At 47.5% G+C, this 18,188-nt stretch overlaps 1 protein-coding gene across 9 annotated transcripts in view; it reads left to right on the forward strand.

Annotated features, from left to right (window-relative positions):
* LOC119167714 (uncharacterized) overlaps positions 1-18,188 on the forward strand; it is a 537,665-nt gene that overhangs the window by 413,045 nt on the left and 106,432 nt on the right. For 3 of the 9 annotated variants that reach the window (XM_075865823.1, XM_037419242.2, XM_075865824.1), the window contains exon 21: positions 14,502-14,594. The exons of 4 other annotated variants lie outside the window; for them this stretch is intronic. In XM_075865823.1, the coding sequence (XP_075721938.1) occupies positions 14,502-14,594 (93 nt within the window). Of the gene's footprint in view, positions 1-14,501; positions 14,595-14,737; positions 14,994-18,188 lie in introns of those variants that run through there. 2 more of the 9 variants (XM_075865821.1, XM_075865822.1) reach the window with 1 other exon arrangement.

An 18,188-nucleotide genomic window follows, 5' to 3' on the forward strand; every position in this document is an offset into this window, starting at 1 on the left:
AGATGTCATCAGGTGCGTAGTCTTCCAAGATGTTCTTCAGCTGACCATTTTGCCATTGTTCCGTGCCATCCACGTCAGCAGCAGCACCTTCTCCCTAAACAGTCCTCGTGGTAATGCCGTGCCTCTCCTTAAATCTGGCCAGCCAGCCATTGCTGCACACGAAGTTGTCATGGTTGAACTGCGAGGCAAAAACCAGGGCCTTCTCCACGAGCAGGGGTCCGCTGATAGGCAGATTTTTTGACCGTGCAGCTTTTAGCCTCTTCACCAGCGCCTCCTCTACATTCGAAAATGCCGAACCGCGTAGCCGGCACCTTTTCGCAGTTGCAGCAGCACTGGCGAGCAACTTCTCTCTGCAATTCTAAATTCCACACACCGTGGTTAACGGCAGGTCCTTTTCGCGGGCTAGCGCAGATTTTTTTCGGGCCACTTTCAATAGCACGAATTATGTCCAATTTCTCCTCTATTTCCAGCACTCAGTGCTTTTGTCCCAGCTTCGGCATGACGCAAGTACGAAGCAGCACAAGCACACATACACAACACGTGAAAAACGACGCGAGAGCTGTACGGCACGGATCAACCAGAGAACACCTATACACGGCGCCAAAGTAACAAAGAAAGCAAAGCAAGCGCACACCGTGTTTGTGCAAAGCGCCATCGTGTGGACAACACCAGAAGCCTAGCCGGCCGAGTGCTTCTTGTTGCAAAAAAATCCAAGAGATGGCGCTCATCAACACAGCCGCCATCATTATCAACACAAACAAGCGAGGGGTGTTTCGATCTCTGGGCCTTGCTGTTTTGTCGGGACGCCCAGTGGGGGACGACATGCCGCAACGAGTCCACAACGAAAATTGTAAAAACTACTTATTAACTGATACATATGCGATAAGCTGGTACAGCTTATGCGGATACAAAATGCATTATGTTCAATGGCCGCTGAGTCGGGGATTTCACTTCACGACTTTTAAAACGAAACTACTGTTTACGCGGGTACAGTTTAACGAGGTTACACTGTATTCCCCATTTTCATGCTGAGTTGCTCCAAAGCCATGAAATTTGTCAATATTGTTCCACACCGTGCCAAAATGCCCAACCAACCTTAAAATTTTTTCAGTTGCGCTAATTTTAGCGCAACTGTCAAAGCCTGTTAGGGCTCACAGTATGAATAAATAAAAAAAAAATAAAAAATGGAGCCCGCGTTGGCTACCTGTAGTTCACATCATCAATCAATCCAGAGGTCCAGGGGCACCCACCCTAACCCTAGGCTGCGGTGTATGTTGTGTACTACTCATTAGGCCAAGATGTTCGCAAAACGCGATCAACCAGATGGAGTGATAACGCTACGCGCCCGTTGGTCCGCTTACCACAACGGATAATTTTCAGCGGGTCGACGAAACTTCATGGCAATAATGCATTGCCGTAGCCAGCAATACTTCGCAGGAATTTACTAGTCTTAAAACGCAGCGGTGGCATGTTAGAAACTACAGCTAGAAGTGTATGCTGCTGTTACTGCATGTGAACAAACTTGACGTGCTGCGAGCACCGGCGTTGCCATAGACCTCTTCAGTTGCCATACATATTGTTGTGCACATGCATGAAGACAAAGAAACGTATACGGTGAACGCACTTGTGGCCCAGAGCGAGAAAGGAAGAAAAGGATCAGGAGGATCTTTAACCAGTCGGCCGCTTCTTAGCTGCCCCTTACGAACTAATAAACAGCCCCTTTTAACATCTACCAGTCTCTTTCAAAGGTAACAGAGTGTTGTGCACATGCACGAAGACAAAGAAGCGTATACAGCGAACGCACTTGGGATACAGCCGCTATGCTAGCCAACGTAGTGTTCTCCCTGACCGACACCGCATTGTTATGGTACAAGAACCACGAGGATGCACTCACAACGTGGGATCTTTTTGTTGAAGAGCTCTCGGCCTGTTTCAGCGACTCAGTTGCTAGAAAGAAGCGGGCTGAGCAAACACTGTCGCAATGGGCACAGCTACCAGGTGAGACATGCATCACTTACATAGAAGTGGTGTTAAGGCTGTGCAAGGTGGTCTGTGCTACCATGTCGGAAGAGGACAATGTTAAGCATCTGCTCAAAGGGATTGCTGAGGACGTGTATAATTTTCTAATTGGAAAAGAATGCCTTAGTTCTGTGTCCGACGTCATTCAGCATTGGCGAACGTTTGAAACGCTCAAGATGCGTCAAATTGCGCCCATGTTTTCGGTCGGCTGGCTAAAGTTACAAATGTTGCCAGTGTGGACACGAATCTTGGCCTCGACCTTTTTTCTACCATTCGGCAGATTGTTTGTGAGGAACTGTCCCACAGAGAAATGTCGTGTTCGACAGCTGATCATCGCGAGTTGTGTCTGCCACGTGAGGCTATGGATGTGCCTCCTTTGACCCCATAGCAACCGACGATGAGCGCAGCAACTGTGGAGTACAGCCCAGCCCCGCAGTCAAGGATGACAACCAGATTTCCTGCGTCGCGGTATGACCGACGCTCTCAGCGCATGCCTCCTCGTCACCCGACGTCTCGTTACGACGTACCCGACTAGTACATCCGTTACACAAGAACAAATGATGACGCTCGACGAGCGACCAACGTTTCGACCTCGGCCGGTGTGCTATTCCTGCGGTGTGCCAGGCCACATATCGCGATTTTGCAACCGTCAAAGACTCCTCGGTATCACCAACCATCCGACTTTTCACGACCCTTCGAACAGCCTCATGGTGTCCGGCGGCCGGCCCCCACATGCCACCTGATAACTATTGGCCCAGCAACTTCCGAAACCACTCCCCGGCATCTGACAGGAGTTTAACGCCCCCACTGCGACCTCGTGCTCATCGTTCTCCTTCACCGCTGCGTCGCAAAGCGCCCTCTTCGCCACCGGAAAACTAGCCAGCGCGGCCAATGGGGGTGAGGTCGCTGGAAACGTGCTACTGACAAAAATACTTCCTGTGTGTATGTTTAAGAACAAAGTGCGTGTTTTGGTGGATTATGTGCCTGTGATGGCCTTGGTGGACACAGGTGCAACGATTTCCGTGATGAGTGCTTTCTTTAAAGACTTGTTAGGGCGGAAAGTTGTTTTTACCTAGGATGAAACTTCGACTATCTGTGGGGTGAGTGGAGAGTCGCTGCGCCCTATTGGTGTGTGCAGTGCTGAAGTATTTTTGGGAGGATTTATGATAACGACAGAGTTTGCAATTATTCCTCGGTCGACACATGATGTCATTCTCGGCATGGACTTCTTGCGAGAATGTGGTGCCACTGTAGACTGTCGCATGGGGAAAGTCTTTGTGAGTGGCCATATGCCGTCAGAACTTCTGGATACTCCAGCGAATGATCAAACTACGCTGTGTGTCTGTGGCGATACGTTCATACCTGCGTTGTCTGCCGTACGTGTTCCTGTTGTTTGTCGCGACGCGGATTCTGACAGCTTCGATGCGAGCGCAGGACCAATGCACTTAAACTGCGTGAAGAAGAATGTGTTGATTCCCCATTGTGTAGTGTCGATAGATGGAGGACGAACTGGCCTATGGACTGTAAACTGTTCCTCTGAGCCCGTGACACTACCCAATGGTTTGAAATTAGCTTCGGTCAGTAAAGAACACGCGACCTTATCAGTGGTCGAGCTCACAGATGTGCCGGAAGAACGTGACGGAACTGGTTGTCACAAATCGGACAAGGCGCTTATGGCAACGATAAAGAAGTCGCTTAGCTCAAGCGAGTGCCGAACTTTAATGAATGTGCTATTGAAGCATGTTTCGGTATTTGACTTTGCGCAGAAGGGCAAAGTAATCCCTATCCCCCTGTCTCGAACGCGCCATACCATCAACACTGGCGCGGCAAGTCCGATTCGCCAAAAACCATATCGTGTTTCCCCGTCAGAAAGGCAAATTATCAACGACCAAGTGCAGGAAATGATGCAAAAGGGAGTGGTAAAGAGTCGGCCAGTCCGTGGGCAGCACCGGTAATTCTTGTTAAGAAGTAAGATGGATCTTGGAGATTTTGCGTCGACTACCGCCGACTGAATGCTTTGACTAAAAAGGACGTATACCCGCTGCCCCGTATAGAAGACGCAATAGACTGCTTACATTCAGCCTCTTATTTTTCCTCCGTAGACTTACGTTCCGGTTATTGGCAAATTCCGATGCACCCAGAGGACAAGGAAAAGACTGCCTTTGTAACCCCTGATGGTCTCTTTGAATTCAACTTGATGCCATTTGGACTGTGCAATGCACCGGCAACGTTTGAGAGGTTTATGGACACCATTCTGCGTGGCTTGTAGTGGAACATCTGCATGTGCTACCTCGACGATGTCGTCATCTTTGGCCGCACGTTCAGTGAACACAACTCTCGTCTGGATGCTGTTTTGAACTGCATCCGAAACGCTGGCCTAATTTTAAACTCGAAGAAATGCCACTTCAGAGACCTCCAGAGGCTTGTGCTCGGGCATCTCGTTGACAAGAATGGCATCCACCCTGACCCCCAGGAGACAGCAGCAGTTGAGGCGTTCAATGCGCCGCGTTTTGTCAAGGAGCTTCGTCGTTTCCTGGGGCTTTGTTCGTACTTCCGCCGCTTTATTCCAAAGTTTGCCAACCTTGCGTATCCTCTCACATGCCTCTTACAAAAGGACAATTCCTTTGAGTGGACTCCGGAGTGCGATTCTTCGTTCCATCAATTGAAGTTTTTGCTGACGTCACGACCCGTCCTTCAGCACTTCAGTCCTTCTGCTCCAACAGAGCTTCATACGGATGCTAGCGGCATAGGTATTGGAGCCGTCCTAGTACAACGTCACGGCGACTGCGAACACGTCATCGCATACGGAAGTCGCTCCCTAAGCAGGCCGGAACAAAACTGCACTGTTACTGAACAAGAATGCCTGGCGGTATTATTTGCAATTCAGCGGTTTAGGTCTTACCTGTATGGACGCCCATTCACGGTCGTAACCGACCACCACTCGTTGTGTTGGCTTGTCAACTTTCGTGACCCTTGTGGCCGCCTTGCACGCTGGGCACTCCGGCTACAAGAATAAAGTTTTACCGTCACGTACAAGAGTGGTTGTCGACACGCTGACGCGGACTGTCTTTCACGTATGACACTTAGCACAACGGACTGTGAATTCGATTACCTTGACCAGCTTGTAGCGTCTGTGTCGCCTACGTTCTCGGACTATCCCAGTTTCAGAGCAGAACAGCGGAAGGACGCTTAACTAGCATCACTATTTGCCGCTGCATCCGCTTCCACTAGTGCACGCCGTTTCTGTATGCGTGATGGACTGTTGTTCAAAAGGAACCTCTCCAGCAGTGGCGCACGTTTCCTTCTAGTGGTCCCGCAGAGCCTGCGAACAGTTATTATGAGTGTCATGCACGGCGACCCTACATCTGGACATTTAGGTTTGGCGCGGACGCTTCACCGGGCTAAAGAGCGCTTTTATTGGCCTGGTATGCAAAAGTCCGTTGAGAGTTATGTGGCAAACTGCATGCAATGTCGCCGTCACAAACGTCCATCAACTGGTCCAGCTGGTCTTCTACAGTCGATGCCTACTCCAAGCGCACCTTTGGAACAAGTGGGGATTGACTTTCTGGGCCCCTTTCCAAAATCAGCTAAGGGCAACCGATGGATAGTTGTTTGCGTCGACTACCACACACGCTCCTGCGAGACGGCGACCGTCCCCTCCGCAACTGCCAGTGAAGTCTCGTTGTTTTTGTTACAGTACGTCATCCTCCGACACGGCCCACCTCGCCTGATTATCAGCGATCGTAGACGACAATTCACAGCAAATGTCGTGGAGGAGCTACTCCGTTTATGTGAATCCTGCCTGCGTCACTCGACACCATACCACCCCCAAACTAATGGGCTGACGGAGCGTACCAACCGCACCATTATCAACATGTTGTCTATGTATGTCTCATGCGACCACAAGAATTGGGGTGACGTACTGCCGTTCATTACTTACGCGTTCAACACCGCGAAGCATGAGATTACAGGCTATAGCCCTTTCTTTTTGCTTTGTGCACGTTCGCCCCGGCATACAATCGACACAGTTTTACCTTTCTGTGATCACGACAACGTCACTGTCGCCGAGACTCTCTGCCTCGCCGAAGGGGCGCGTCGCATAGCTCGACTACGCACATTGGCATTGCAAGACAAAGCGAAAGCCTGCTATGACATTCACCATCGACCAGTGATTTATCGCCTAGGTGATCTGGTGTGGTTGTGGACTCCGATGCGCAAGCGCGGGTTATGCCAAAAGTTTTTGGCCACTTACGATGGACCTTTTGTCACTGTCGACAGACTTACAGAGGTCAACTATGTAATAGCTCGTCTCATGGCGAGTGGTCGACGAGCTGCCAAAACTCAAGTGGTTCATGTTCCCCGCTTGAAACTGTACATGCCACGACAACTCGACTGACTCGTCCGGCGGCCTTCGTCTGCATGGAGAGGAATGTTTCGCACATGCACGAAGACAAAGAAGCATATACGGTGAACGCACTTGTGGCCCAGTGCGAGAAAAGAAGAAGAGGATCAGGAGGATCTTTAACCAGTCGGCCGCTTCTGAGCTGCCCCTCACGACCTAATAAACGGCTCCTTTCAACGTCTACCAGTCTCTTTCAAACGTAACAATATAGCACATGTTATATCTATCCAGTGTCCTCACCAGGCCCGTGGGGGTGTGCCATTGTCACTTTATCTAGTCAAACACACCTCGCAAGCAAGCTGAAAAGTTGTGCTCTAAACCTTATCTTATTGGGAAAAAAAAAGGGAGTGCGGTTTGAAAATTTCTTGCCTTGTGCTAACCCGGTGCAGAAAGCCGCCTAAAGGGGTACTGACACAAAAAATTTGGCCTCGCGTTTTTCTGCTGTAATTCGTTGCTGTAGAGCTGTTAGTCATGACAAGACACATTGTTTGCTGCAGCAGGTGAAAGATAGTTAATTACAGGCCTCTCGTTATCGATCAGTTTCCGTGTGAGAGAGTTCCAAAAACTGGGTGCAACTGTCGTCACCTAGTGTGTGCAACTCTTGACCACTTCAGCACACAGAACTGTGATGCACTTCCGTACGATCCGCATCAAGAATTACTTTTGAATAGGAAATCGCACTGGAATGCCGCTAAACACAAAACTTTCTAAGCGTGCAGCACGGCTGTTGGGCTCGAACTTCGTGCGTTCCCCGAATACCTTATGTTACCCACCCCGCGGCCGGCGACCCCTCGCCAACAAGGAAGCAGGGCCACCGGAATGTGGGACGATGACTGTCTGTTGGCCACAAAGGACGCGACAACTCCCGTGCCGCTGTCGGGCTCAATTATGGCGCCTTACAGGAGACCAAGCCAGGCTGCAGGTGGCCGGTACACGTGGAAGGTACAGGTACGCGTCCGCCGGACAATCAGAATCAGCGGAGGCGACGGCGTTGGTGCAAGGGCCAATTGTATTGATGGCCTGTCAGCCCGGTATCGCGGGAACTTACTCGGAAGCGCTTTTCCACGACCTGGCAACGCCCGTCGTCGACCATTCCGGGAACCGGTGTGAAAGAAACCCGAGCGACGGCGGAGAACCGATGAGTGGGCAAGAGGCGGTGGGTCTTTGAGGTTGTGGCGAGGAGAGACACATCTCTGCGTTTTGATTGGACTATAAGAGTGGTGCGTTACGAGTGGACTGTAAGAGTGGTTGGATGGGGAGACAGGGGATAAAACCAGGGGTGCAGGGACAGTGAAGGAGAGAAGAGAAACGAATAAACGTTTCTATATCCAGATGATGTCGGAGCGGTCGTTTCCTCAAGGTGCCAGCAGATGAAAAGTTCTCGTCTTCGGCTTTCTTGGCGGCAGCAGCAAATGTCGCGCAACAAGCGAGAGGCGAGTGGAAAGAACCAAACGGAACGTAACTGGCGCAGTCGAGCAGGATCTGCATGGCTGAACTGAGGAGGACAGCGGGGAGCGACATCGGCCGAGACTGACGACAACCACCTTCAACTGACTACCACGCTGCGGGATCAACGAAGCAAGGCTAGTCCACCGGATTCCGAGGAGGAAGAGCGCACCGCAAGGCTACTTCAGGCGGGTACCTCTTGATTTTCTGTTGGGCGCAGGCGATGACAAAGCATTACAACTTGCGAGACAGAGAAAGGGACTACTCGGAAATGAATGCGGACGGGGCAGGAAACTTGCAGGCGTTGGGAGTCGCCGACAGCGGCACGGGGGGTCATGGTAGTGGCACGTCAGATACGGCGTCGAAACAGCAGCTAGCGCTGCTCCAGCTTCAATTAAAAATTGCTGAGGCGGAAATGGAGAAGCAGCGCTTGATGCTGGAAAGCCAGCGGCTACGAGCCCGTAATGGGGCAGAGTCCAACGAGAGCGATGACAGCGTAGCACTTGGCGGAAGGTCAGTGGAAGACAGGCGACTGAAATTTGCAAGCTTGTTAAGAGGTGTACTGGCACAAATGCCGAACCAAGAGGCGCTGGCGCCAATGTGGTTCGAGGCAATGCTCGAGTCGTATGAAGTTCCGAGCGAATGGTGGGCCGGGCTAGTTTTGCCACAGTTGAGTGAAAGGGCACGCGGGCTGCTGTGCAGGCATACAGCAGAGGAGCGCAAAACTTATGTTAAGCTTAAGTCAAGCATTTTAGAGGGTCTCAGGCTTTCGGCGGCGGAGTACAAGAGGCTGTTTGCGGGATCGGAAAAGGGAGAAAGGGAGTCCTGGGATCAGTTTGCCGTACGCCTTTAGAATTATTTCGACTATTATGTCCAGAGTTCAAAGGTAGGCACGTTCGAGGAACTCAAGCAGCTAGTCGTCGCGGATCGCTTGAAAGAATGTTTGAGCCCGAAAGCGAGAGCGCACGTCATTTGTAATCAACAGGAGTCCTTTTTGCTGCCCAGTGGCGTGGCTAGGCTCGCGGAGAGATTCGAGGAGAGCGAAAAGTGCAAGGCAGCACAAAAGAAGGCAAATGTAGAGGAGTGGCAAAAGAAAGCTAAAACAGCGGTAGATACACCCACGAACGGAAACGGGAAAAGGCGATGTTTTGAGTGTAAGGGTGCCGACCACATTGCCAGGAATTGCCCCAATAAGGGCTCAGGTGCAAGGCAAGGCACTAGGCCAGCAGGACAAGAAAACGGTCCAGTGGTCGCGAAGGTGACGGCTTCTGCATTCGGGGCAGAAATAGCAATGACAGACAGGTTGCGGCAGCGTAAAGAGCAGAAACAACCCTCACTGGAAACTGTAACGCTTAAGAGCTCAGGTCGATCATTAAACGCCGTGCTAGACTCAGGAGCGGAGGTGAGCGTCATCAGAAAGGCACTGGTACCTCAGTACGATGGTACGGGTTCGCAGATAAAGTTGACGGGAGCATTTGGGCAACAAGTAACCGCTGAGTTGGCTTACGTGCCGCTCATAGCTACTGAAGGAAGTCCTTAAGTGAGGTCCGAGGCGGTGCAGTCGGCCGTGCTTTGTGCAATCACAGATAAGCTGCTAGACGGCACCAACGCGCTGATCACGCCCGAGTAACTGCAGTAGGAGTGATATTCGAAGGCGATTCAGAGAAGGTCAGGGCGATAAAGGAGATCCCGGCTCCCGAAACAAAGGGACAGCTTCGTAGTTTCTTAGGGCTAGCCAACTATTATAGGGACTACGTGCCCGAGTACTCCAAAGTCGTTATGCCTCTGACTAACCTAACTGGCCGACGTATTCCGCAGAAATTACTTTGGAATACAGAGGCGCAGGAAGCTTTTGACAAGGTGAAAAACTGTCTAGTGCAGGCGGCGGCGTCGCAGGCACCAGACCCGGGGAAAGAATTTATCCTCGCCACAGACGCATCCGATTATGCCGTCGGTGCGTGCCTGGCACAGCAGGATCTGGTGGGCAAGGAGCGCCCTATCGCTTTTCTGAGCAAGAAGCTTAGCCCGGCTCAGACCCGATGGGCCACAATAGAAAAGGAAGCTTATGCAATCATTTGGGCACTGGGGAAGTTGGATGTTTGGCTGTTTGGCGCTAAAATCAAGGTGATTACCGATCATAACCCACTCAAATTTCTGACTCTAACCACTCCGCAGAGCGCTAGGCTGACACGCTGGGCGTTGGCACTACAGAAGTATTAATGCCGACGCAATGTCGCGGTTAGTGACTCCTAACGATGACCCAGAAAAGGGACGGCGAGTTAAGGGGGGTGTGTGCTTTGTTAGCGCGTGCGCGTGACGGAGTCAACGAGGTACAAGTGACAGTTGGTGCCTCACGTGTCGAGACAGTGAACATGTGTGCATATGTGGTTGTGTTTGTGTCGCATGTCATAGATACAGTGCAACACAGTTGGAGGGGAGGTGTTGGGCTCGAACTTCGTGCGTTCCCCGAATACCTTATGTTACCCACCCCGCGGCCGGCGACCCCTCGCCAACAAGGAAGCAGGGCCACCGGAATGTGGGACGATGACTGTCTGTTGGCCACAAAGGACGCGACAACTCCCGTGCCGCTGTCTGGCTCAATTATGGCGCCTTACAGGAGACCAAGCCAGGCTGCAGGTGGCTGGTACACGTGGAAGGTACACGTACGCGTCCGCCGGACTATCAGAATCAGCGGAGGCGACGGCGTTGGTGCAAGGGCCAATTGTATTGATGGCCTGTCAGCCCGGCATCGCGGGAACTTAATCGGAAGCGCTTTTCCACGACCTGGCAACGCCCGTCGTCGACTATTCCGGGAACCGGTGTGAAAGAAACCCGAGCGACGGCGGAGAACCGATGAGTGGGCAAGAGGCGGTGGGTCTTCGAGGTTGTGGCGAGGAGAGACACATCTCTGCGTTTTGATTGGACTATAAGAGTGGTGCGTTACGATTGGACTGTAAGAGTGGTTGAATGGGGAGACAGGGGATAAAACCAGGGGTGCAGGGACAGTGAAGGAGAGAAGAGAAACGAATAAACGTCTCTATATCCAGATGATGTCGGAGCGGTCGTTTCCTCAAGGTGCCAGCACATGAAAAGTTCTCGTCGTCGGCTTCCTTGGCGGCAGCAGCAAATGTCGCGCAACAAGCGAGAGGCGAGTGGAAAGAACCAAACGGAACGTAACTACGGCCATGCACTCGCAACCAGCCGCCGAGAAATATAGACTTCAGGAACTAACGTGGCAAAAGAAAAATGGTGGCTATGACGTCATCATAACTTATTTTGTTGACCGCAGCGTGGGGACATGAGGGAAGTAGGGGCTCACCTCTGAGGGTGTTTATAGCGCTATGAAGTCGATCGCTCCCGCAAAGTTCAAAATTAATTTAAAATACCTTCCCAGCTATATTTGCTGTTAATATCTTGCAGATGATATACGAATGTTCACGAAAATTGACCCCGCAAGCTATCTCGACCCTCAAATTTTGTGTCAGTACCCGTTTAAGGCACCTTTGCCGCATCACAGTGGTGGCCTGTAGAAAAGTGTATTCTGATTTTGACTGGGCGGTTGGCACTATTCAAGGTGTCAGCGCCACTCGACTTCACACAGCCAGATTCCCCGGCAGTGTCCCAGCGCCCACACAAGAAACGCTACACTATGTAAACGTGGACTCTTAGCCCTGAGGGCGTCCGCTCGGTGCGGTTGCCATGAAGTGTTACTTGAACGATCATTCAAAAAAGAACAAAAGTGAGCTCGTGAGCCGGGAACGCATAGCAATGCATCGCCAGCGAGGAGAACGAGCTGAGACACGAGTGGAACGGACGTAGCCGATCGAGCTCCAGCACCGAATCCTGTTTCCTTCTGCATGTAACCACTGCCGATTCACTTGTAACTGTGGTACAATACAGTTTTCTTCTGTATTGGAACCTTGCCTTCATCATTCACCCATCGCTGACAGTGGGACACAGCACAGTTTAATTACTTTCGTGCCGCCTAATTGTTACTACATATATGATCGCTAACGTTTAAAAAAAAAGTTACAGTAAATCATTTGGAGCACTGTATGGGATTTCTGCAGCGCTAAAAAAATGTTACAAAGCCGTGCTTCAGTTATTCTTTTTTTGTAACTCCTACTTCTTAGTTTGACTAATTTTCTGAATCATTGGGTCACCAGCTTGGCAGATGAGTTCTCAAAGTCTGTCTAAAGCTGTGACAGGTGTGACAAATGGTAATGTGGAGTGTATCATTGTTTCCTGAGTGTGGTGATTCAAAATACTATTTTTATAGAAATTGCAGTGCTAATATTCTCTCTGCACGATTTCGGGGATGTATGATGGTTTGTACATATATATATTTTTTAATTGTAAGCCTCTTGTGTAGGAAGACCTATGTCCATCATACGGGTAGAAGCATCAGCGAGTGACTCAGGGAACGCACACAATAAAGCTAACAGGCATGCCGATAAAGGTTCCCATTTTAAAACCCTTTATTATTTTTTTCAGCAATTGTGAAGCACAATTTGACGAGACGTCGATCTAATGCAGAAGCCAGAATGTGCATGCGCAGTTTATAAGCTTTCCACTCAATGAAGAGAGATTGTCTTTGTATCAGCAATACTGCTTCGTCCCTGCATTCATCCTAATACCGTTTCTTTATTGAAACATATTTTTTTTTTTTCAATATGGGTACATAACATATTGCCAACTATCAATTTTACTGCAACCGTTTCTTGTCTTCGCATATCAGATACACTCATATCATTACTATTTCACTTGTTTAAAAAATTGTTGTTGTGTTCATTTGTAATAAGGCTGCCTTGGTCTGCATTGACATTCGAAGGATTAAAGAGTTTGCACTCGTGTGTGTCGTGTCTTTTTTTATGTGGAGAATCTTGATCTTGTGTGTGTACGCTGCTAATTTTAATTCAGGAATATGTAACAACTAGGCCTAAATGAAGTTTTATTGTGGCCTATTAGGTTGGCTTTAGACAGTGCGCACTCAAGCTCTTCATTTCTTTCCAGCCAAAAGCAATGTACAGGTTTGATAATATTCAATTATCATGGAAAAACTTTGTGTCATTTTGAACGAGGCCTAGTGTCATTCACATGCTTTCACTTGCGATTGTTTGTTAGGGTAGTCCAAGTAAGGCAGAATTTCAGGGGAGACGTGAAGTGACAAAATACGTTTTCAGGAAGGGAGCCAATGTTTTAGTCATCGACGTAAGAAAACATTTGAACAGAAAAACAGAACATTGCTCTCACCTGCTAACAGACTTCTCCCCATTTTAGGAGGACTCACTCGCAGCTATTTCTGTGTTGTTGTGAGTTAGGGGTTCAAACCACTGGAATGTGAAGCCGCTCTTTTGTTCGGTCCGAAAGACCAGGTCATGATGGAAGCTTCTCACATTGATTGATTTCAAGAGTGAAGACACCATTAACCCAAGTGACAGTGGAAATCCATGAAAAGTCTCTATCATTATAGTACATCCATTGGACATCCCTAAGAAGATTAAAGTAATAAATGGTACATTTGCAATAAATTGGTCTTGTGCTTCCAATATGTGTATTGACAGGAATGTCAGTGTGCGGATATATGAATAACTGATTTAATGAAATCAGAACAGTGCCAACGCAAAAGAAAAAGGAAAAAATTATGTTTATTTTGGCAGGAACCTTTAGGTGCTGCTGATGAGTAAAAGGCTTGGCATTTCTGTTGCATTCAGTGTCAAAGTTCAAAGCATGCCAGCCTTGCAGCATTTGTCCCCAGAATTGCCTCATCGATAGCTCGACACCAATGAAAGTATAGATAAGCTTTGTCCTGACAGCACCTGCCCATCATTTCGCATGCAGAAAGTCCTGTGTTTTCTTTGCACCAATGAGTGCCTCTGTCTTCAATTGCGACCAGGTGAAAAGATCAACACGTGTAGTTCTCATAATGTTGAGTCTGTGGCGACCACTGGGCACAAACCTGCGCAGCCCCGTCTCGTCACTGATTAGCGCGGCGTGACACGGCCACTTGCTGCAACACGCTTCCGATAAAATGCAGTGCCACCGGAATTTCGCTGAAGGCTTACGTCCCCGCTGGTGGCTGTATACCCCAAGTTACTACCAAGCTCAGTTTAGGATTGTTTCTGTGACTGTTCGAATGCAGCATCAACATGCTCACTCGCTGTTGCTACCACGTTAATAAACAGTTATGTTTTCTTGTTGGGATCTGTCTTTCATCTGCTCGGCATCCCACAAGCCATTTTGGCATATTTGTGTAGTAACTGGTTGATTGTCCTAAGCTGGAAAGAAGTGAAATAGAAAAGTAAGCACTCGTCAACCTAGAATTTAATAGGTGTATCCTGGTTAAATCCTGTCTCAGGATTTGTGCCATTCTTTGCCAGTTTGTTCATTTTTTATTATTTAAATGGATTGTTTGCACACATGTTGGTCATGATTGTCCTTTTTGACTGATCTTGCTATGGACATTCGGCTCGCTGTTGAGAGGACCTGGGTGTTCCAACGCTGTGTTAATTGAATGCAGCATTTTTTAGAGTCGGAGCTTATTCTCTTCTCTGTCCACGCGACTGTCTTTGCTTGCTTAGCTGCTAACCTGCTTGGGCTATTCTTTTTCTCTCTCTCTTCTGCTGCTGCGAAGCTGGTGTGCTCTGAGCTGGACACCCTTGCACGTCCATTGGGCGATGCGCCCTGCTCTAAAAACACTAACAGCCGAACTAAGAAGCGGGTGCGGGTGAGTTGTCTTTCATCTGTCTTATTTTCTTGCTGCTGCACAATGGCTAACGCACTGCTTAGACAGTCCCATTTCTATTGTCTCTCAAAGTGCAATTGCAGTTTGAAAACACGGAAACTTGCTGGCGATGCCCTAAATTACAGGTGACCACTTTGAATCAAGCAAAGAAGTGGAAACTTAAAGGCCCATTTTTCACTGATGACTAGAAAAATACCGCTGAATGAACACAAGAAGAAGACATTCAACTCGGGCACTAATTTCCAACGTAATGTTTTATTGCCTCTCGACTACTAATGTTCCTCAAGAATAACTACTATATAGTTTTGCACAAAACTAATTTCTTAGGGACGACAGTTCTTTTTCGTTGATGTTAAGCAACGAAATGCTCACGCACACTGAAACCAGGGATGGCATAGCCTCAGCCTCGACAATCTCTTTCGTAAGCTTGTCATGCATCTTCTTAATTACAGTGCATTCATTGAAGAGCAGTACGCAGCTGCAGAATTTGCAATGAATGGCAAGCTGCCCTGCCCGTTTCTTACATTTTTATCATGTTCCTTTTATATATCATTTAGCCAATAGCTCATCTGTCTAATATATTGTTTGCAACAGGAAAGGCAGATGCGATATATTACCCCTGTTATACAAGAAAAAAAATGCAGTTTGATGTTGTTTGTCACAACCTTTGGGTTTCGCATTGCTGTAATGAAGCCGACAAAGGCTAGCCAACGTTTTGGGAGCCGAAAGTTTTTGGGCTCCTAAAAATTTATCGGCTTCTCAAAGCTTTTAACAAACTTTTTGGGAGCCGAAAGTTGCCTACCTTTGCCGCCTTCATTAGAGCAATGCGAAACCCCAAAGGTTGTGACAAGAAGCATTAAACTGAATTTGTTGCTTGTATAATAGCCATAATATATCTCATCCTCTTTCTTGTTGCAAACAATATATTGGACAGGCGGGTCATTGCCTGAATTATAGATTAAGGGATCATGGTAACAACGCAAGAAATCGGCAAGGTGGATGACTAGCCATTCATTTTAAGTCCTGTAGCTTCGCACTGCTCTTCAATGCATGCACTGTAATGAAGAAGATGCATGACTAGCATACAAGAGAGATTGTCCAGGCTGAGGCTATCCCATCCCTGAGTTCGGTGTGCATGAGCATTCCATCACTTAAAGAGGTCGTGAAATGAAAATGAAAATTCCTGGTTTATACTTTTGCCTGCTTCAATAAGAATTAGACATACGGATTCCGAAATATTTTGGCACAATATTCAGTCTGTAATTAAATACGCCCGTTTGAAATTGCAGTTCTTTCGTGCTCGCCAGCGACCATGTCACACCATTGGCCGCTATAGGCATTAATAAGTGACATCAGTGAAACGTCAGAGTCAGGGAAGTTGCAAACAGAGTGTTAGCTGTATTTTGCTCAAAAGTAATAAATTTATAGGCACCTACAGCAGAAAAATTAACCGAGCAATTTTCGCACACGAGTTATATGCCGTGCAATTACAGCAAGTGATCAGCTCGGTTTCGCTTTCAAGTACATCCGGGCTCTGTCATCTGTGTATCCTTGCCTTCCCACTGGTTGCCTTAGCTCTATCGGTGCAGCCAGCACAGCGTACCAGTTTTTTTTTACTTGTTTATTTCATTCATATACACAATACTCACAGCGCCATCAAAGGCATTACAAAAAGGGAGAAAGTACAATATAACTGGTGTATATATCAAACATAACCAGTATGAACAAACAAAATGTATGCAGAAAAATTAATAAACTGCATACAAATCCAGTGTGCAAAAAAAGGCATTCAAAAAAGCTAAGTCAACAAGACTTAAAACGTATCATGAGATATTTCAATAACTATAGCAGCAGGTAACTTATTCCACTCCCATATCATTCTTTGAAAAAGTGACGTTCTAAATTATTCTCTACGGGAGAACATTTTATGCACTTTATGAAAATTATTGGCCCGTGTAGACACATAATGAGGTTCAAGTAGATACTGTTGCCAATCAATACCGATTTCAGAGTGAAAAATATGGTGAAGGAGTTTTAGACGAAGTTTTTTCCTGTGGTTTTGTAATGTCTCCCATTTCAAGTTCGTCTTTGCTTGACTAGAACTAAAAGTAAGATTGTAATCATGAGTCACAAGCCTTGCAGCTGAATTTTGTATTTTTTTTTTGTCTCCTTTATCACATACCATTAGAGGATTTTAGTTTGACCAGCACTCCGGTACGTTTTTGCGTATACCGGGTTGCCGGAGGGCGTCAAGCCGGATAGCGTTGAAACGAGCTTTTTGCACTTTTAGATCGTACCGCCCAAAGTACGCCCAAAAAAACGCCCGCAACGCCTTCGCGGCCATGGCCACCGCATGTGCGTATGCGCAAAGTAGAAACTATTCGCGATTACTGACTAAATCTGAAAAGGAAAAAAATATTGGACAATGCCAATAAATTCTTCGTTACAAAACGGAACTTTGTTTGTTTTCTTGCCTTGCGCTACGATTTAAACCTAACTATGAAGAAAACATCAGCATCACGGTGATCGGCATCAGAATCGGCATCACGAGTGTCCGCCGCAGTAGCATTTGACACTCTTTCAGTGATTGTGTGCCACCACAAAGCATTCTGGAAAAGGTTTAGCGCAAGAACTTCTTCGAGTATAATTTTATCATTGGCAGGCGAGTAGCGTGCCCACGATGCCATGCTGGCAGCGGGCCTCGAAGTAGCCATTTTGTTCTTTTTTACGTTTTTCTTTTTGCTTGACTTGACTCTGCTCAAAGGGAAGCCGGTAATGGCAACCTTGGAAGCATGTTGGGTGTTTGGGCATTTGAGCGTGTCCTGTAAACGCCCATAAGGCAGGGGCATGTGCAGTTCACACCCGGTAAACCAGTATCCGCAAACTTTTTTTCCGTAGAGTGCTGTGCCGGAGAGACTAAAATCCTCTATTAGCGGGTCCCATGCTTTGCATTCATATTCTAAAATCTATGTAACAAAGGTTTTTAGAAAATTTCTTTAGTAGCCATACTGAAACATTTTGCATTGTGTCTAAAATTTTCTAGACCTGGCTGCACTTGCGATTACATGATCAACATTATGATGCCATTTTAGTCATGTGGTAAATATACACCAAGATATTCATTTTTAGATAATGTAACATTTTCTAAAGTATACTGTAATGAATGTACATTCTTCATCGTAAATGACATACAAACAGTCTTATCTAGATTTAGTCATATACCACTGGCAGCACCACCAACTGATGAGTTTTAGATCATTTTGCAAAATGTGACAATCATCTTCACTAGTAATAGGACTTTATAAAATACAGTCATCTAACCCGATGCAACTTCTTCATCGATGTCATAGATAAATGAAAAACAGAAGTTGACCCGAAACAGAGCCTTGAGGGACACCAGAAGTGGCGTTCCTTCTCGATGACTCAAAGCTGTTTATGACAACATATTATTTGCGCTTTTTTGGGTATCGTATTTACTCTCATAATGAACCTACTCGCACAATAAACCAAGCCCGACCTCAGCCTTGAACAAAGAAAAAAAAACTTTTTTGTAGTGTATCTGTTTATTTTATTTTG

Source organism: Rhipicephalus microplus, chromosome 6 (assembly GCF_043290135.1).
Source record: "Rhipicephalus microplus isolate Deutch F79 chromosome 6, USDA_Rmic, whole genome shotgun sequence".
Classification (NCBI taxonomy): Eukaryota; Metazoa; Arthropoda; class Arachnida; order Ixodida; family Ixodidae; genus Rhipicephalus; species Rhipicephalus microplus.